This window comes from Primulina huaijiensis, chromosome 18, assembly GCF_012295235.1.
Source record: "Primulina huaijiensis isolate GDHJ02 chromosome 18, ASM1229523v2, whole genome shotgun sequence".
NCBI classification, from domain to species: Eukaryota; Viridiplantae; Streptophyta; class Magnoliopsida; order Lamiales; family Gesneriaceae; genus Primulina; species Primulina huaijiensis.
In genome coordinates, this window is record NC_133323.1 from 8,215,893 (window position 1) to 8,236,821 (window position 20,929).

At 37.4% G+C, this 20,929-nt stretch overlaps 2 protein-coding genes across 4 annotated transcripts; both read right to left on the bottom strand.

Annotated features, from left to right (window-relative positions):
* Positions 1–135: 135 nt before the first annotated feature.
* On the bottom strand, positions 136–1,341 carry LOC140965000 (peroxidase 65-like). Its single transcript, XM_073425025.1, has one exon. It carries the CDS (start codon positions 1,270–1,272, stop codon positions 298–300), a length of 975 nt encoding a protein of 324 aa, XP_073281126.1. The 5' UTR covers positions 1,273–1,341; the 3' UTR covers positions 136–297.
* A 1,422-nt stretch (positions 1,342–2,763) lies between these two features.
* LOC140965070 (uncharacterized) lies at positions 2,764–13,428 on the bottom strand. 3 transcript variants are annotated; one of them, XM_073425122.1, is made up of 4 exons: positions 12,522–13,428; positions 5,269–5,412; positions 3,829–4,036; positions 2,765–3,546 (listed from the first exon to the last, which is right to left on the bottom strand). In XM_073425122.1, the coding sequence occupies exons 3-4, from the start codon at positions 3,999–4,001 to the stop codon at positions 3,216–3,218; spliced, it is 504 nt and encodes a 167-aa protein (XP_073281223.1). In that variant the 5' UTR covers positions 4,002–4,036; positions 5,269–5,412; positions 12,522–13,428; the 3' UTR covers positions 2,765–3,215. The 3 variants fall into 3 exon arrangements, 2 of the variants coding, with proteins under 2 accessions (XP_073281222.1, XP_073281223.1); XR_012172958.1 differs by lacking the exon at positions 12,522–13,428 and having other exon boundaries at positions 2,766–2,959; positions 3,032–3,546; positions 5,269–5,505; XM_073425121.1 differs by lacking the exon at positions 12,522–13,428 and having other exon boundaries at positions 2,764–3,546; positions 3,829–4,070; positions 5,269–5,505.
* Positions 13,429–20,929: the final 7,501 nt, after the last annotated feature.

Here is a 20,929-nt window from a genome sequence, read left to right on the forward strand (position 1 = left end):
TCGCTAAGTTTTTGTGTGACGGCCTAAGATATAAAATTTATGTGATCATATATTTATTTTTTTGTCAAAATTCAAATATTGGTATTTGAATATTTTTATTGTAAATATCTAAAATTATCTTGCTTGAAATTTCGCTAACTGAACACAAAAATAATATTATAATTTGGGAAATAAAGACCAAAAAAAAAAAACATACACACACACACATTTGTACCGTTTCATCATATCACAAAGCCTTATTTATCAATCAATCCTGTAATAATTCGTAGACCAACAATTTGCTGGATTTTTAGAAGTTTAATTCGTGTGCAACGAATTCGGGACATCACACCTCCGCCGCACCTCTCCCTGTCTACCTGTCTTCACACCAAGAACGCTCACTTTCTCCAATGCATGAGCAAAAGCATCGAAAAAAGCTTGTTGATTCGCCGCATACAAATCCACGACAGGCTTCGTTCTTGGATCAAAAGCCATAGCTTGATCAGTAGCCAACAATCCCAGACCATTCTGCAAGTTCGTGTAATACGTGTTGTCGAATTTCCCCGGCGACATCGGATCGTTAAACGCCGCTATTGTGTCGTCCGTCTGGTAGTTCTCGCACAGTTTTTTCAACCCTTTCGCGTATTCGGGATTCAATGTGGCATCGGGACGGGAGCTGAAGATTCTGACGGCGAATTCTTTGCAGTGGGAGAACCCGATCGTGTGCGCGCCGGAGAGGGTCACCATTTCTTGGACGTTGAATCCTTTCGCGGCGAAGATGTCGATTACCTGAGTCATCGACATGTTGGCGCGGGCGACGTGGCCTTCTACGTCCGAGGCGCGTGATGTGAAGCTGTCTTTACGGCCTAGGCGGACGGGGTAATAAGGTCCGCCGACGATGGACACGAGGTCGCGTGTGGCTTCGGCGAGAATGTCGGAGCAAGAAACGACGCCGGGGCATGCAAGCTCGAGCTTGGCTTTCGTCCGCATGATGAGGTCGAATGCATCGCCGGGGAGGGCTTTGTTTATTTCTTGGTCCCGTTCGGCGGTGTTGAAGGAGTTGGAGGAGAGGAGGAGGGAGGCATCGCAGCCACCAACGACACAGTCATGGAAGAAGAGGCGGAGGGCTCCGGCTGCAGTGGTGGGGATGGCTGACTGCTTATCCAAAGCCACTTCTTGGACGATGTTCGAGAATTCAGGGCAGGATTTTTTGTAGTAATCGAGGGTGAGTCTTGATTCCCCCGGCGGAAGTAATGCAATGAGGAGTAGCGGGAGGAGAAGCGGCGAGGCCATTTTTTCCGGTGGCGGAGGAGAACGAGATTCCTTTTAACGGCCTCTTGTATATTGTGAAGAAATGGATAAGTTGTGGAGAATTGAAAGGGTATGGGAAATGAATGGAGACTTTGAATAAGAGGTTGTCATTAAATTTGGCGCCCTGCTTTTTCTCCTTTTCTTTGTATTTTTTATTTTTTGCAATACCAAGTTGTTCTATGGTGCGGTTAGATTAAAATTTTTGAAACCAAAGTTTTTCATATACAAAATATAAAGAAATCGAGTTTTATTGTATACTTTTGAAATTCCCAGTAAATATTAAAAGGGAGATTTGTTTGATAAAAATTAAATAAAATACTATAACTATTTTAACATGCAAGAAGAAATAACTAATCAAGATAACTAATGAAATCTAAAATTTAATATTATCAATATATGATTCAAGGGGTTTTCACTGTTCGATTATATTACTGTTCATCGGCTAACATATTATTTATTCATGTAGTTATAAGTAAATAACTTTATAATTATAGGATCACTGCTAAAATCTTTGTGTTTTCCTAATTTAATTGACCAGACCCATCATCTAGTAAAAACTTATCAATAATCAACTGAACATGATAACATTCCATATTAATTAAAAATAACATTTTCGTTTTGTGAAAACAGTTAATCCTAAAATCTAATAACCGAGATAACTGTAATTGATAGATCTAGGTTCGCTGATTTATTTAGATTAAATATGTTATGATAGCACAACACACATAATCTATCACTACTCATGTACCAATCGTTCATGACAATTACAGATCAATGAATTCATGGACAATAATAGAAAATTATATATCAAATTAAATTGTCAGATTAATCAACATACAACTTTCATAAAATTAAATATAAATCAACAAATACTTGAATAAACAAGAATATTAATTAGAGCGCAAAAAGCCTCACGGTGGTAAAATTGAAATAGTAGAAATATCCCTTGAATCAGAAATAAAAATTTAGCATAGAGTTGTGGAGAGAAGATGATAAATTTCTTGTGCCTCCTTGTGCTTCACGTTGAAGAGAGTGGAGTTCTGTGATTTTTTTGTGCCTCATTTTTCATGTGTAGATGATTAATTGGGCTAAAGGAAAAAACACATTAACAAAAAGAAAACCTAATGTAGAAAATATCTCAAAAATGGAATATATAGTTTTTATGAAATAAAACTTTATCTAATATTCTTTCTCCCAAAAACATCTATCTCTAAGAATTATTTTTAAGTCAAATACCAAAATTATGACTCTAAATTCTGGCATAATATTAACAAATTTCGAGATTCACTCCTTTGAATTCTGTCAGTTTCAGTTTCAGTTTCACGTATAGTAGAAGAACAGTCACAAAGCATAGTTACACCTTGTTCCAAGACTTCTTCATCTTTTTTGTCTTTTTTCACAGCTTTATCTTGACAACTTCAAATATGATAAAATTATCTCTTTACCTCAAATTTGAGCCAAGACCATAAAATTCCTTCCTACAACAAAATAACACCAAAATGTATCAATTAAACATGTTGAAATTGAAAATAATGAAAAATATGATAACAAAAATACAAACTACTATGAGTCTATCAATCATCTACTTTGTTCTTTCACAGTGGAAGATGTTTTTGCTCCATATTTGGAAAATACACCCGTAAGCACTGATTTCTCTCGTATCTTGAACCTGCAAAAAACACAACACTCACAATATCGACAGCTGCTCGAATAATTCAGCATACATTATAATAGAGCTTACCTCTTAGCAGATCCTGGGATGGTTAGTTTCGGAATCTTGTCTTTCTTCATATCGGGTTCCCCTTTTTTTTTATCGTTTTGTCTGATTTTTCTCCCCTGCTTCGAGGGCAACGACTTGGCCACCGATTCTTCTCTCGTTCAAGCTCTTCACTGAACTTAGAAGTGATTTCTTCATTGTCTTCCCATTATGCTACCATGTAATTCTCATCTGCATCATCGATTACACTCAAGACATCTTCTTCCCCTGAACTTAAGAATGAAATGTCCGTGTCAACAATGGCTTGAAATACATTCTCTGAACTGAGAACCACTTGTTTAGGAGGGCGATTGGCCTTTTTATGCGATTGATCACTTGCTGGCTTTTGGGACTTGGGCGTCAGCTGATTACTTGCCGGCGGGGACTTGGAATTCAGAATATCACTTTCTGGCTGTGACTTGGAATTCAGCAGCTCACATTTTATCTGCTTTTGAACCTCACCAATGCTTAAACTTGTGCCGGAAAAGTCCTCCACGAACCTATCAACAGAACGAGAGAGAGAAAAATAAAAGATAGGAAAAATAATTTCCTAAGCTAAAATGTTCAGTAAAATCTTAAAAGCTCGAAAGATGCGGATATAGGCTGCCATTCTTCCAAAAAGATGTGCTAAATGGCATCTCAAACTTGAGACCATTCCATGATAGGACTCATATATCCAATCAAAAAACACCAAACTAAGATCAAGAACTTTTTACTGTTGTTTCCGAATTCCAGCCGTACATTGAATCCAGTAAAATTATCAATTGATGTTCAGGATATACCTCTCAGCTTGATCTTTGTACTTGAAGTCAATGAAAGCAAGGCCTTTGCAAACCGAATCCCTGGTCTTTTCATTTCCAGAAACAACTGGCTCTATGTTTTGTATTCCAGAAACTCCTTCCAAAGGGAGTTGTAGATCCTTGTTGATGTTCATCTTCTTAGGAAAATTGACCATTCGCACACGAAACCCGTTTGGTATGTGCAAAGAAGCTGCAAAGCTCCAGCATGGCAATTATATCATGTTCTGGAAGCAGAAGGCGATGCAAAAGATTTCACATGACAAAATGTAAATGATACAATCCAAATTAAAGTAACCTATGTTTACCACCTCAAAAGAATTCAAATACTCCTTTGGAAAATCTAGTTCCATTCACTGGGCAAAGGTAAACTGAAGGAGGCTGACTTACCAAGAGGCCCTTTTGATATAAGCAATGGCAATCAATAAATGTTGATACTATGACTTATGACTCCATTTGAACGTCATTGTAAGAGCAGTCAAAATGGGTCATGCCCAATGGGCTGGTCCGCCCCTCCAAATGGTGAGTTGAGGTGGGTTGCGAGCTAGTCCACCCAGCCCACCTAATAGAACTAAAAAATAGCTAGGCCACCTCGCCTCACCAAATAAGCGGGTTGCAGGACGGCCCACCTCGCTGACCCTTTTTTGACGACTCTAATCACTATACTACAAAACAAAGAAACATGGCACTTGTTTCCAAGCAAAGCAATCCGAAGTACCTTTCATAGAGTTTGAAGTTTCAGATGCATACTTGTTTGTGAAATAAAAGCTATATATATGTCTCGCCCAGACTCAACTGCCAAACTAAACAAATTTGCTCACTATTTCATTTTAAACAATGATAGTTTCGAACATGAGGAAATGAGTGCCAACGTTGTCGGTCAACCTATATCATCAGTAATTTGACACAACAAGAGCTCAGTATGAGGCAAATCAATTATACAACAATTCAAGTAGTTCTAGCTATTCCATATCTCAAAAAAGGCAAACATCTGAGCAAGATTAGATTTTGTTGTATTAGACTTCTCTTTTAGGGCTTAGTTTGCAAAAGAGACCTCAGGATTTAAGTTATGACCATGTATTTGTTAGAGTTCATGATGACAATTTACACACCCCATTGAACCTTTCCTCCCAGTAACATTAAACCGGGGAGTTTGCTAGCGAGTAGAAAAGCAAATTTAGTTCAATTTTTTGCACTGCTTCAATCTAATTTGTTAAGAAGACCATGCTACTAAAACAATTATATCCCGAGATTGATCGAAAACGTAGTCGAGGGGTCGAAACTAGCATTTACAGAAGGTTCCTCCCCGTATTAATAATTAATACATTATAATTCCCTACATGAAGTGTGTCACACCAACATCAAAGCACAAAGAAGTATCATTCAATAACATGTGTAACAAAATCAAATCAAGAAATAGCTCACCTTTATCCTGCTTAGACAACTCTTTCTTGGAATTGGGTTTCACGGGATTACTTTTCAGCTTATTGACATTAGCAAGCTGAGCTTTTCAACTCTGCTCTATCTCTTCCATCATCTCATCCTCAACGGAAGTATCGTACAATTTCCCTTCACTAAATCCACGCGGCCTGTTCTCAAGCCAGTCCTTCATGTTTTGCAGAGGCACAATCAACTCGTCGTCGTCTTCAGACTCATCACCCTTGAATTTGTTGTATATGGTATTCAAATTTGATAGGAAAAACAAGAAAAAAACAAAGAATATGGCTTGTAGAGGCAAGTGTTGAACACTTTCTCCTTAAGAAGAATTTGCCCCTCACAATGTGCTAAAGGTTTGTGGCAATCTTCTCCCAAGATACAACTACAACTCTTGGATCATGAGCACTCAAATATCCAAGTTCTATAACAAAGAAATGAATGAAACTCTTTCTTGTTGAAGAAGGAAGAATAACAATATGCGAATGAAAATTATGTGTGTTTGATTTTCAATAAATCAAACATTTATGTTTTTCAAGTGAAAAGACATGATCTTTCATATATAGGGGTGTCCCTTGGCTATTGTAACTGACTACAGGCATCAAACAATGCCAAGGAAATGAAAAAATATCAGAAAAACCCGAAGGAACACGATTTGGGGTTGGTGACTGCATGTAAACTAGACTCCCTTTTCTATCCTCTCCATAGACTTTGATGGGCCCAAAATCTACGTTATAGTATCTGGCCTCCATTGTGTTGGAATGAGCTTGGAAAGGCTGTGCATCGGCTTCCACAATCTCCACGTCATCTCCTTTCCAAAATAAAAGGAATCAGTGCATTGAGGATAAGATGCACTAATTTGCATGGATCCAATCTCTGTTTAACAAAGCTTGGAAGTTGGCAGGCGAGTTCACAACAAAAAATGTGCACATAGACGACATACTCCCCACAGTAACATCAGCTGGGTAAACCTCAATGGTCTTGGTGGTTTCCCCTGTAAACACAGCAACATAAGCTTCTGTGGGGATTAGGTCCTCTTCACTTTTGCCCAAATATTTCAACATCCTCACTGGCAAGACATTCACTACCGAGCCATTGTCGATTAACATTTTAGACACTGGCTTGCCATTAACATGAGTCTTGATGTATAAAGGCCTTATGTGATTAGTCATAGCGGCTGTTGGCGTTTCCAAAATCACCTGCTTAGGCTTGTTATGGTGATCTTCTCTGATGATAACTCATGATAATAAGACCCCATAGCAGTTCTCTTTTTGTACGACTCTTCCCGCAATAGTTCTTCGTATTCAGAAACCTTGGCAGCCAGTTCAAAGAAATCCCTGAACTCCATACTTTGTAATTTCTTCCTTAATTCAAAATCCAACCCCTTCTGTGTCATCTTCACGAACTCGGTTTCAGGTAGGAACACCTTACACCTATTCTTCATCTTTTTGAACCTGTCGATAAAAGACTCCACAGATTTTCCTTTCTTTTGGGTGACCCTAGATAAATCGGCAATATACATTTCTGGCTCTGTTCTATATAATTGGATGTGAAATTGTCTTTCCATCTCTTGCCAACTCATCACTGAATTTCTGGGGAGCGAGACATACCATGCAAATGCAGTCCCTGTGAGGGAATTCGGACTCCGCAACTTTAAATTGTTGAAGTTCTCCAGGTTGGCTAATTCCCCGCACTGGATGGTAAACTTGGCTATGTGTTCCATGCTGGACTGGCCATCCTCCCGGAGAATAAACTGAAATCATGAACTCTATAGCCCCTTGGGTACGGGTTATTCACATTTATGTAGTCTGGATATGGTTTGTTGAACTCTGGGCGGCCTATTTGTCTCAAAGCCGGCCCATACAGCTCTTGAACAGTTTCCCTCACCACATCAGGATCGATCATTGCTGCATTTCTGTTGGGGAGTGGATGATGATAATAATTTGCCCCCCGAGCTTTAAACCCTGCATTTAAACCAATACTACCTCCTGAGAAGCCCCCATCTACTCCTGGATAATCCATGTGTGATATATCATCATAAGCTCCTGGTTGGTACAGAGGATTTGTCAAGCTGTACATTTGAGTAACTGGTTGTTTCGAGTTCCCCACTCCATGAGCACGTGAATATGGCTGGGCTCTCCCTCCTAAGGTCTCTTCTCTCATGTGAAGTGGTGTATACCTTCTTTCTGGTTGACTTGGGATAGTGAACTCTGGGCGGCGGGGATCACCAGCCCTTGAGTTTCCTACTCCCTAGTCAAATTCAAGGACTTGGTTGCTTCCCTGATCAGCCTCTTTGACAGTAGTATTTTGCTCTTTGTTGGTTGATTGGTTCGGTTCACCCAATACTGTCCTCAAGCAAGATATTTCTTCAATTTTCATCGCAGTCAACTCTTCAACCAAATGGTTTGAAATATGAGCATACACCTCTGGAACATTACTTGGATGCAAATCCAACTTTCTTTTCAGCTCTTCAGCAGCCGTCTACTCTGTCAACGGAGCGTGAACCTCTTCCTGATTTGGTTGAGATTCCCCATCCCCTTGATTGACGTTTTCTTTCTTTCTTGGCGGCATAATGAGGTCCCACTGGGCGTGCCAAAAATTGTTTACACAATATTTGATTTGCAGGCATGCCAGTTGCGAAAATGTACCAATTTGTGTAAAAATGATAAATATCTAACTTCTAAAATCAAGCAAAAGTGAATCCTAAATTTGACCGTCGGTTCTAATCTCCTAAAACAAATATAACATAAGACGAAGAGAAATATTGGAATTTGAGGAATAAACCCCTGACATCGTTTATAATTTCAATAAACAGTAGGAATTTACAAGATATGAAAATATAACAATTAAAATTGCTGAAATCTAAAATGACAAGATCCTAGAATGCTAGAAATATACTGGAACGCTTAAAAACTAGTGATTGAAGACTGAAATTTAACAGAGAGTATTTGCAGATTTTTGTGCAGAGATTTGTGTGTGTAGAGTTGTGTTTTCCGTAGCCGATTCCTTCATTTTCTTCACTGTGCGGTGCGGTTTTGTAACGCCCCGAAAATTTAAAAGTCCACGCGAACCACATGCATGCAATTATTAAATTCTCTTGTATTTTAATTAAATGTTTTAATTGCATGAATTAATTATGTTGTGCATATTTGCATGTTTAAAATATATTTTTCTATATGGTTGCATTAAAATATATTTTTTAAAGGTTATTCGAGTTGCGATCGAGGAACGGAGACCGAGGGCTGAAAAATAGAAAATGTTTTTATTAAAAAGTTGTTTTTAATTATTTAAAATATGAGCGATGCTTTTTTTTATTTTTAAAAAATATGTGGTTTTGAGGTGATTTTATACGCCGGGACGTAAATTTTATCGGTGTTTGTTTTTCAACAAAAATACGAGCTTTTTGGAAACCCGACTAATAAATTCGCAAACTTTTCTAAACAAAATTATTCTTAATATTTTAATTAAGCACTAATGAGATTAATTGGGCCTAATTAACTTTCTAATGGACCTAAAGTTTAATTAGTGATTTATTTAGTATAAAATACACAAAACCCCACCCTAAACTCATAATTTCCCACGCCCCACACCCCACAAATATTCAAACTCTTCCCTCTTGATAACACACGGCACACACATAAAAAGTTGAAAAAAAAACATCAAGTTTGATAGAGTGTTCAAGCCGTCGTTCCTCGTCGTCGTTCTTCGATTCGTCAACGATTATTCGTGCGTAAAATATGCAAAGGCACGCCATATTCTCCCCTTTACTCATCATTCAACCCATAGTATTTATTTAAATTTGGATTGCATGAAAAATAAGTTGCACTTTGATGTATTTTCGTTTTTATGTAAACATGAATTTTAAAGCATGTTGTTTTGATCCAAAATCATGATACAAGTGTGCATGAAGGGGCTGCCATGTATAGGATTAAAAAGGGGCATGTTTTTACATGTTTTAAAGGGTCTTAGACACACACAAAACACTGCACATGATCAGAAATAAAAGCTGAAACCGTGGCTTGTGTTTTGGGGCCAAGGTTCGTGTTTAAGGGGCTGGGCTTTGTATGGCTTTGTTTGGGACGCGGCTGGGTCATGGTAGGAGTCAGAGAAGAGTCCTAGCCACGCTAGGACTCGAAAACCAGGGGCTGGGAGGAGTCCTTGCCAAGAAGGACTCCACCCGAGAGCTTCAATGGGGCAACGCAGGGGTGCTGTTGTGCAGGGAAGAAGGTGTTGGGGAAAACCCATAAACCACAGAATCCATCATGATAAATCATTAAGAATTTGACTGAAAACTTAAGCGGAAGCGTACCTGATGCCATAATCCTGAATTCTTTAGAACGTGCCTTGATCTTCCAGATCTACGCGCTCTTTCCTTGAGAGAATCCTTTAGTTTCTCTTCAGAACTATTTTCTTAATGGGAGAGAGAATAGTGAAAGTGATAACGCGAGATCTGGGGACCATGACCCATATATATAGATAATATTATCAATATTTTCTGATATTTCTATTTTAGCCCATCATAAAAACAGAAATTACACTTATGTCTCTACACATTAAAGGCCCAACAACCTATCAGATACATTAAAGCCCAATAACCCGAAACCTTATTTGATCATTTTATTTTGGGCTTAACTTAACAGACAACCCACACACATAATTATTCACATATAAGCCCATATAAATTAAAATTGATCCAACAGAAGGGGCTTGGCCTGCGGGTTCTGGGCTGGGCTAGGTCGACTCTTTAGGGTCCTAAGAGGGTGCACAAGGTTTTGGGCAAGGGCTGGTGCGGCTGGGTGGCTGCTAAAGGAAACGAGACAACCTTGAGGGAGCAAAGTTACGCGCGAGCTGCTGTCTTGGTGCAGAGCTTCGTGCGTGGCTCAGGGGCTCGGGCTGGGGGATTGGCTTGGGTCAGGGACTGGTCTAGGGTCATTAGGGGCCTGGGTGGACGGTGGTCAAGGGTGGGGAGAGTTCTAATTGGTTAAGGAGTCCTAAGAAGTAAGGACTCTTCACAAGCTCACACACATGCAATCTGGTGTAGGGTGCAGTAAGATTTTCGAGGGTTTAAGGGGCTGGTCTAGGGCTTGGGTTTAGTCAGTAGGGTCCCTAGGTGGGTTGGCTTGGTTTTGGTTCAAGGTGGCTTGGGTGTGGCTCGAGTAAATCGGAAGATAGCTCTGTGTGTTCGTCTAGGGGTCAAAAGCGAAAATTAAAAGGGAAAAAATAGATCCGTGGGTCCACGGGTGTGGCTCATGACTTGGAAAAGTAGAATAAATAATAAAAATGTTATGTTTAAAATTTGGGATCAAAATAACGAGTTTTGGATTTATCCGGGATTTAATCGCCGCACGAAACGCTAATTAACGAGTTAATTTGAAACACCTAGTTTTAAGCTTCATAAAATTATGGAAAATTATAATTGAGCTCAAATAACTATTTAAAGCCTAATTTTTCAATTTGAGAATTTTATATTAAGGTTTGGTTCAATTCGGGATTAAAATGCATTAATACGTCACATTTAAAGATTAATTTAAAAGTCATCGATTTAAGCCAAATAAAAATATGAAAAAATTCGTGTAGGTTTAAATAATTATTTGGGACATGTTAGAGTCAATAAAATTAAGAAAATGACAAAAAAGTGAAATTTTACGTCCAGGGGTAAAAAGATTTTTTTACACCTAAAAATTAGTAAACGTCATGGCAAAGTCCTAAATGTTGTTTTATGTGCTAATATGACTATTTTTAATGGTTATGGATTTTTATGGAATTTTATATGTTATAAAGATTATTTTAAATGTTTATGAAATTTTTATGTTTATGGATTTTTATGTTAAAATGTTTATTTTAAACGTTTATGATGTTAAAATGTTTATTTTAAAACATTAATGATTTTTTATAATTTTTATATGTTAAAAAGTTTATTTTAAATGTTTACGGATTTTATGAATTAACGTAGACATTTAAAAGACATGTTGCATGCTTGGTTTAAAAAGAAAAACGTTATATGCATGTTTAAATTTTATAAAGTGATGAGAATATGAAATGTTGAAGGAAGTGAAGTAATTATGACTAATACGATGATATGTTGGAAATTTCGTGAGGGTTATGGTCTCAGTGGGAGCCCGACGATCGTGTTTGCTTGGATACGGATATGTATATGTATACGATAATATGTTAATACGTAAGGCCAAGGCCCAGTTGACCTGTAAGAGTGTTGTTGGTGTCCCCGCCGCCCAGTACTGTGGTTACATGTAGATGGATCTATCGTCCAACACGTAGACGTAGATGAACACGAAAGTCACAATTAACAATCTGAATTCAACGAAAAGGAAAAAGAATATGTATATGTTGATGATATGAATTTGAATATGTTTATGATGATATGAAAACGTTTATGCAAAAGTTTATGATAAAGTTTATGAAAATGTTTATGTTTAAAGATGATGCATCATTATGAAAATGTTTTCCTTTAAAGTTTATGCATCATGAAAATGTTTATGAAAATGGTTTTGTTTAAAGTCTCTGCATCTTCATGAAAACGATATTTTAAGTACAAGTATTTTTCACTGTTACATGTGATCTGTATTATGTATTACTTGTTATCAAGGATATGACGTGTTGAGTCTTTAGACTCACTAGGTGTGACTGATGCAGGTGCTATTGATTATGAATATGTTAATGGAGGTCTGGATGGTTGACTTTGCTGGACTGAAGGTGCACATAACCCGATGACCAACGCTAGTTTTCCGCACTAGTTATGATTTATGATTTCAAGTTATGTTAAAAATATTTTACGACTTTTTATTAATGTTTTGAGAGGTTTTTGAGATATTATAATATGGGCTATATTTTTCAAATATATAGTTGATTGTTTTATTTTAAAATGATGTCCAAAATATTTTATGTAATTTTTATGGTTCGGCCGATGTTAAGTGAGGTTTGGAAAAAAAAATTCTAGTTCTTTTTAAAAAACGAGTAGCAGACGTTTCAGGTTTCTTCTCCACTTCTCCATGATCTCTTCTTATACGCTCCACGATGTCCTCCTATACGCACGCCCTTTGACTTACTCAAATCAATTTAAATTACTAATGGATTTTGTTTTTTACTTTTGGGCTTGGTTTTGTTTATTCTTGGACCTAATTAAAATATTGTCCAACAGTAGCATTCTAGAGAGTGATTCCGTGCCATCAGGAACATATGTAATATGTATGGATGCATAGCTAGCTGGTTTAGAGTGTCATAGTTACCTTGGCTGAGCTGCTGAAATGCTTGGGCAGTGGCATAGGTCCGTCAATAGGTAAATCAATATCGATGTTAAGCTGTAGTAACGCAATGTATTAAGCCTAGCCGAGCTTCAGCTCGGTCTGGGAAAGACGGGCAAAGTCATAATTACCTTGTCTCTTCACAATATAGTCAAGCAGTTATTCATCCCAGATTCGCGGAAAAGGTAAGAAATGTGTTACCGATCTATAGAAAGATGATAATATGTGATGAGTAACTATGCAGGGAAGGAAAAACATAACAAAACATAAGAGTAAAACTAGAGAATACAGAAAAAGGATCAACACTAATGCAATGCAAGTTTGTTGCCTATGTCTTAACGGAGAACTGAAGAAAGAACAAATATATATTCGTATGAAATCGACTTGATTTTAGGTGAATTGACCTTGATTCTACGTTTACAATTGTTATAAGGCTCTTGTTATGATGTCCTATGGCCTTCTGAGCGAGAATAGGAAGTGATTTTACAAATTTGATTACATATTTGTCAGCGTTGTAACCGTGTGTGACTGTTGGAAATAATAGATCCATGGTACATAGTAATGGGTTCTAACATATACAGCTCTTCACATTTACTGGACAAGGGCTAACTTAAACATTTTTGGGGGCTTAACCGGCTCTCGGTGAGGACCTTTAATTTCATTAGGATATCATTGTATATTTATGTTCTCGAATTGATTTGCTTTCTGAAATTTGACAGAATAAATCTCGATTAACGATTCTGAAATATTTATTGGCTGCCTTTTACCTTACGTAACCATTCTGAAATATTCACTATGGACTTGAGTTTTTTTTAGATAAACGATTAAGACATCAAGAGGTTGGAATAATATATGTTTATTCAAAGGGAGTTACTTACAAACCTAGGTAATTCATGTTGTACAAAATATAGGGTTTTATTAATGATTAAGATCCAAATATGTTTTGAAGGGAAATAATATTGTCGAGTTTGATAGAATTATAGAATTAAATTATTTTCCTAACTATATCTTTCCTTATTGATTTAAATTGAGTATGGTAATATTATGTGATTTTGCCTTTCTTAAGATAATGAGATAATTGTGCAAATATATTTAAGCATATTGTTGACTTATTGAGACATTATATTTATGTTAATGATTTGATGAGATATGATATCAATGTTTAAATAGAGTCTATTTCTAATCAAACTCTTATCTTCCCTTGTTTAATAGGTTTCCTTATGTGATAAGACTCTCATCTATAAAAAGGAAGACCAAGGACTTTGTAGGGTTGGCCGTTGTCTACTCAACATAATTCACGCACTTTGCATGTTCTGAATCTCAGAGAAAAACACTGTCAACGTTGCTGCTGCCTTGAAGACTGCCTATAGCAAGTGTTGCCTTGAGTGTTGGGAACATCTGCAGACAACATCCGTGACGAAGTTGGCTGAAGAGTGTTTCTGTGACTCTAGTTTTAGTTGGCGTTTCTTTTGCTTTCTTATTCACGTTTTAATATTGTTGGTTGTTTTAGAAAGCTTTATTTTCTCAACTTGTTGAGAAAATTGATTTTTGTCATAATCACTAGTGATAGGTTTTTGTGTAAACGATTTGGTTTTCTAGTGATTAATTTTTGCCATCAGGCACCGCACAAGTATTTATACTTGTGCATATTTAATTTTGTCCATCGATTTATTTCAAGTCAATTTGTGTTATAAAAAGTTTCCGCTGCATGAAGATGTTATCAAAGATGTTGTAACATCTGGCACAACATTTAATTCTGACAAAACACAAACTCGCTACTTTTACTCCTATTCTGATATATTCATTATTTATTGATATCTGTCGGACAAAATAATCCTAACAAGTGCTATCAGAGCCTACTCATGACATACTAAGTGCTGATTCTGGCTTTTGTTTTGGTTTGACAGAAATAATCAATGGATACGTCACTTGCCAACGCAGCGCTTCGACTACCAGTCCTAGATGGAACCAATTACAGCCTATGGAAGGTTAAAATGAGATACTACATAAAATCCTTAGATGAAAGGGCATGGCAGCGTGTCATCAATGGATGGACTTCACCAAGCATGACAGATCAAGATGGTGACAGCTTACCAAAACCCGAAACTGATTGGACTGCTGATGAAGTACAAAGTTTNGACACTGTGAAGGTTCCGAAAGTGTGCGACGAACCAGATTGAGAATGCTTACTTCCAAATTCGAGATGATGAGGATGGAAGAATCTGAGAACATATTGGAATATGATCGTCGTCTACGGGAAATTGCTAATGAGGCGTTCAGTCTTGGAGACCCCATCTCTAATGAACGACTAGTTAGTAAGGTTCTCCGTTCTTTGCCTGAAAGATTCAACATAAAAATCTGTGCGATAGATGAAGCTAAGGATACAACGCAAATGGCTTTGGAAGACCTTATCAGTTCACTTCGGACTTTTGAGATGAACATAGACATGCAGAAGAAGGATAAAGGGAAAACAATTGCATTCCAAGCTTCAAACGTCACCTACAATGACCTTCTTCAAATATCCCAAGAAGTCAATGAATCAGACCTTTGTGATGGCTCCATCTCTTTTATCACAAAGAAATTCGGGGATTACTTGAAAAGAATTAGAGATAAGAAGAAGGATGCACAACCCTCAAAATTTTCAAGTTTTCCTGCACCCGAAAGACCACAAAGACTTCCTGGCAAACAAGAATCTCAACCAAGGAATGAAGGCAGAGAGCAATTTAACTCAAAGAAGTATGATTCAGTGCAGTGCAGAGAGTGTAAGGGGTTTGGACACTATGCAAATGAATGCGCTAACAGATTGCGAAAGAACAAAGGCTACAATGCGTCTCTAAGCGATGAAGAATCTGATGAGGAGGAGAAATCCAATGATGAAGACAATCATACCTCCTTGACGGCATTATTGACAGAAAATCACAAGCTACAAGTGAATCCTTTAGGTGTTGCTCTAGGGGTTGCCACACCTGGCCGCAACATCTGCAAAAATTCAGTATGTTTGAAATCCACAACTTCTGGAAATTTGAGCGGAGATAATGAATCAGAATCTGATGATGAAGAGATAACTCTTGAAAGTGTACAGAAACTCTATGAGGAGTTATTTGAAGATTGGACCAAAAGAAACAAGCTAAACTCAACTCTTATAAAGGAGAACACTGATCTAAAAGCTGTGGTTGCCAAACTTGAAGTAATCTTGAGCAAAAAGGACTTAGAACTAAGTAAGACCAAAGAAGAACTTCAAAGAGCAACTGAGACTTTGTCAAAATTCAATACGAGCACATCCAAGCTTGAATCCATACTTGTGATGGGAAGAGATGACAAGAAGGGATTAGGATTCAAAGACAGTATGTACGAAATTGGTGAATGTTCCAAATCAACAGTCTTTGTGAAAGGAAAAACTGAAACATTCGCACCGCCACAATCTAAGCACTCAACCAAAAGCTCTTCACCGAAAATACAACCCACTGCACCTGTTTCTAAGAAGAGAAAACGAAGGTATGTATGTCATTACTGCTTTAAGCCTGGACATATCAGGCCATATTGTTTTAAGCTCAGGGACGACCGCATGAACCAAAAGTCAAGCCTGAAGTTACCCCGAATGTTGTCCAACATCTCCCGCAACATTTCCCACTATCGACCTACAGTAAGACAGGTTTGGGTACCAAAGGTAAAAACTCTCTGTAATGTTGTTTATACTTCACTAAAAACTAACACTGCAGGTTACTGGTACTTTGATAGTGGAAGCTCACGCCATATGACAGGGTCAAAAGAATATCTCATCGATTACATTGAACAAAAATGTGGAAGAGTAACAAATGGAGGGGGAGCTAAAGGAAAAATTGTTGGAAAAGGAACTTTGAATGTTGAAGGACTACCAAAGCTCCATAATGTGCTCCATGTTGATGGGCTAACCTCAAATTTTATAAGCATAAGTCAATTATGCGATGATAATTTGCATGTCAAGTTTAATAAGCATGCGTGTGAAGTTTATGATGAATCTAATGAATGCATCATGACAGGTACAAGATCCTCGGACAATTGCTATCAAATTGGTGAAGAAATGTTGTGCAAACAAGCACAATTCACTGAGCTTGAACTTTGGCATCAGAAACTCGGCCATGTTAATTTCAAAACCTTGAAGAAGCTGAGTAAATACGAGGCAATACGAGGTATGCCAAATATCTCATCTGGAATACCCTATGTGTGTGGTGAGTGTCAAAAAGGTAAACAGACTCGCATGTCACATCCAGTGTTGGCAACATCTGGGACAACACGATGTCTAGAGTTACTTCACATGGATCTTATGGGACCCATGGAAGTCGAAAGTTTTGGAGGTAAGAAATATTCTTTCGTATGTGTTGATGACTTCTCAAGATTTTCATGGGTTAGTTTTATTAGGGAGAAATCAGATACCTTCAGTACGTTTAAAAAACTGATCACAAGAATCACAAACTTTCATGGTCTGAAGGCAAGAAGAATCAAGACTGACCACGGTAAGAAATTTGAGAATTCTTCATTCTTATCATTTTGTGACAGGAAAGGTATCTCACACGAGTTTTCGGCCCCAAAAACTCCACAGCAGAATGGAATAGCCGAACGTAAAAACAGGACACTTCAAGAAATGGCAAGGGTGATGCTGACCTCAAAGAATATCTCAAAGCGATTTTGGGCAGAGGCCTTAAATACGGCTTGTCATATCTCAAACAGAGTGTATTTGAGAAGTGGTTCAACCATGACTTCTTATGAAATAATCATGGGAAAGAAGCCAAATTTGTAATATTTTCATATTTTTGGCTGTATTTGCTACACTTTAAATGACAGGGATCAGCTTGCTAAATTCGATTCAAAGAGTGATAAGTGTCTGTTTTTAGGATATGCCACTAATAGTCGAGCCTATCGTATGTTTAATCTAAGAACAAGGACTATTATGGAATCAATTAATGTAGTTTTTGATGACTGTGCAGATCTCAAGAAGAAAACTGCTGAGGATGATAACGATGATCTTCTGGAAAACCCGACCATTCTGGAAAATGCAGGTGTTGCCCCAGATGTTGCAACACCTAGCGCAACATGTGACACTGAAGTCACTGAATCTGAGGACGAGGCAAACAATGAGGATGACACAGTAGATGATGGGCTGAATATACCTACCAAGATCCAGAAAAATCATCCATCATCTCAAATAATTGTAGGTATGCAAGGGGAAGTTCAAACTCGAAAGAAAGAGAAAGTTGACTACCGAAAGTTGGTTGGACTAGTGTGCATGAGTACTATGTACTCACAGGTTAGATTTTCATGTTTTGTATCTAAAATTGAACCTAAAAATGTAGAGGAAGCTTTAAAAGACGAATTTTGGATTAATGCTATGCATGATGAGCTTGAAGAATTTGTTCGGAATGATGTCTGGGATTTAGTTCCACCTCCTGACCATAGCAACATAATTGGAACAAAGTGGGTTTTTAAAAATAAAACTGATGAGTCAGGGAACATCATTCGAAACAAAGCAAGGTTGGTTGCTCAAGGGTACACACAGGTTGAAGGAGTTGATTTTGATGAGACCTTTGCTCCTGTCGCCCGTATTGAGTCAATTCAACTTTTGCTAGCCATTGCATTCTACATGAAAATAAAACTGTTTCAAATGGACGTAAAAAGTGCTTTTCTGAATGGTTTCTTGAGTGACGAAGTACATGTTAGACAGCCTAAAGGATTCGAAGATCCACACAATCCGAATCATGTGTACAAGTTAAAAAAGGCTCTCTATGGTTTGAAGCAAGCACCACGTGCTTGGTATGGCAGATTGACTGATTACCTACTTGATATTGGATTTAAACAAGGTGAGGTAGATAAAACACTCTTCATTCAGAAATCCAAAGTTGAGATTCTTATATGTCAAATTTATGTAGATGATATCATCTTTGGCTCCTCATCCCAGAAACATGCTAATGACTTTGTTGAATACATGTCTACTACATTTGAAATGAGCATGGTTGTTGAACTACACTTCTTTCTTGGTATGCAAATCAAACAAATGCATGATGACATCTTCTTATGTCAAAGTAAGTATGCTAAGAATCTAGTTAAGAAATTTTCAAATGAAAACACCAAGCATATGAGGACACATATGGGCTCAAATGAAAAATTATCTAAAGATGTTGCGGCCGAAGATGTTGACAACACCCTTTACCGCAGCATCATAGGAAGTCTCCTGTACTTGACTGCTAGCCGCCCAGATTTAATGTTCAGTGTTTGCTTATGTGCTAGATACCAATCTAATCCTAAGATTTCTCATTTAAAAGCCATAAAACGTATTCTACGATACATAGCCGGAACAATTGACTTAGGATTATGGTATACTCATGACACCAACTCGAACTTAATAGGATTCTCAGATGCTGAGTGGGCAGGGGATTTGGATGATAGAAAAAGTACCACTGGAGGCTGTTTTTATCTTGGAAATAACCTGATATCATGGTATAGTAGAAAACAGAATTGCGTTTCACTTTCGACTGCCGAATCTGAATATGTGGCAGCTGGAAGTGGTTGCACTCAACTTTTGTGGATGAAACAAATGATAGAATACTACGGACTTAAGAGTGAACCCTTAGTAATGTACTGTGACAATTCCAGTGCAATAAACATTCAAAAAATCTGGTACAACACTCTCGTACTAAGCACATTGATATCCGTCATCACTTTATTAGAGATCTAGTAGAGAAAGGATTGATTCGAATGGAATTTGTTGATACCAATAACCAACTGGCTGACATATTCACCAAAGCATTAGACTTCGAGAGATTCTCCAACCTTAGGAAATCTCTCAGCATGTGTTCTGTCTAATCATTCTTGGATGTTGTCTCAGATGTTACAACATCTCGGACAACATCTACCATGCATCCGCATCTTTAGGACGTAGACATACTGCATTGCATTCATATTTTGATATGTTGTGTTGAAACTGTGTAGCATAATTTTCTGATGCACTTACAATTCCTAGTTACCTATTAAAACTTCACACCTTTACATGCGAATTTGGTCACAAAAGAATTGAAGAATAGTCACTTGACCTTAACCAATGTGACAAGTAATCCAAGTAGAACTTGAAAAATTGTGATTAAAATTTTGATTTGTGATTAGAAGGAAAGATGGAAAAAGCTGTCTAAAGTAGCCCAATGAAGGCTGGACTTTTAGTGCTGGAGCTACCCCTTCTAAATATTAACACAGAAATAGAAGAAAATGGAAAAAGCTACCTAGAAGAGTCCATTGAAGACTGTTCTTCTAGTGTGGGAGCTGTCACTTCTATGTTCAGAAAGTTTACAAGTTAGTGTGAAGAAAAATTGAAAACTGTTTCTGGAATTGTAGGTGTTGTCAGTGAAAGGGATCGATTTTAGGTGTTCGAAATCGCAACGGAAGCACTAAATTGTTTTCTAAACATGAAAATCGAAATTTTTCAAGGAAAAATTTGAACACCATTGTACTAGTGTGTAACATATACTAAACACCTTTGTCATACATAGGGTGTTAAGAAATTTTACCTATCAACCTCTTGAGGTTGATGATGGCTCCAAGTAAAGTGTAAACACTTTAGCTCTTGTATGGTAGACAATCTTCAAGCCTTCCTTTGAACACTCCTTGTTCAAAATCAAGCCCACCACTTGCAAGCTAGAGCCTCCTTACGTTTGCACTAGAAAATGTAAGGATTTTTCTTTTGCGAAGATAATTGTTTCTCCAACAATTGAAGAACAAAATTTTGAGAGAGAAAGAGAAAGAAATTTTCGGCCAAGGTGAGAGTAGAATGGGAGTGAATGAGTTGTCTTGGTGCTTGAAAAAGTTGAGACTACTTTTTGCATGCCATGCAATATTTTAATCAAAAGTATTCCCCAACTCTTCACTTCCCTAGCATGCAAAACCTAGTGGGCTTGTAACATTTACAAAGGGCCCATGGACTTTTAATTTAATTGTCTCAAATATATTTGAGCCCAATTAGACTTTACTTGATTTTACTCAAACCCACTAGTTAAATAATTATTTCCAATTGGGCTCTACAAGGCCCAATGTTATTTAATTAATTCAACACTTGAATTAATTTAATTTAGTCCATAATAATGTTTATGAAAATCACAATTTTCAAATACATTATTCACTTGGCGTACTTTTAATTTAGGAACACATTCATAAATTAAAAATTACATTTCTCTCATAGAAATCTTACTTCAATTTTTCTTTACGCTTATAAACTCATTTATAAGCCGTTCAACACATTGAACTATTTTAACTTCTCAACGGGATCTAGAAAGCTAGCACTTGTGTGGCCCTCAATGGTTCATTGATACAACTAGCCGTGGGTTCACATCTCCATGTGATTCGGACTAAACATGTCCTTATATGAGCATACC

What these genes read in the sequence shown, in the direction of transcription:
- LOC140965000 (XM_073425025.1), bottom strand. Translation starts at nt 1,272, where the DNA reads ATGGCCTCGCCGCTTCTCCTCCCGCTACTCCTCATTGCATTACTTCCG.
- LOC140965070 (XM_073425121.1), bottom strand. Translation starts at nt 4,001, where the DNA reads ATGGTCAATTTTCCTAAGAAGATGAACATCAACAAGGATCTACAACTC. An exon ending in TACAAAGATCAAGCTGAGAG is followed by an intron (nt 3,547 to 3,828) that starts GTATATCCTGAA and finishes TTCTGTTGATAG; the next exon opens with GTTCGTGGAGGACTTTTCCG.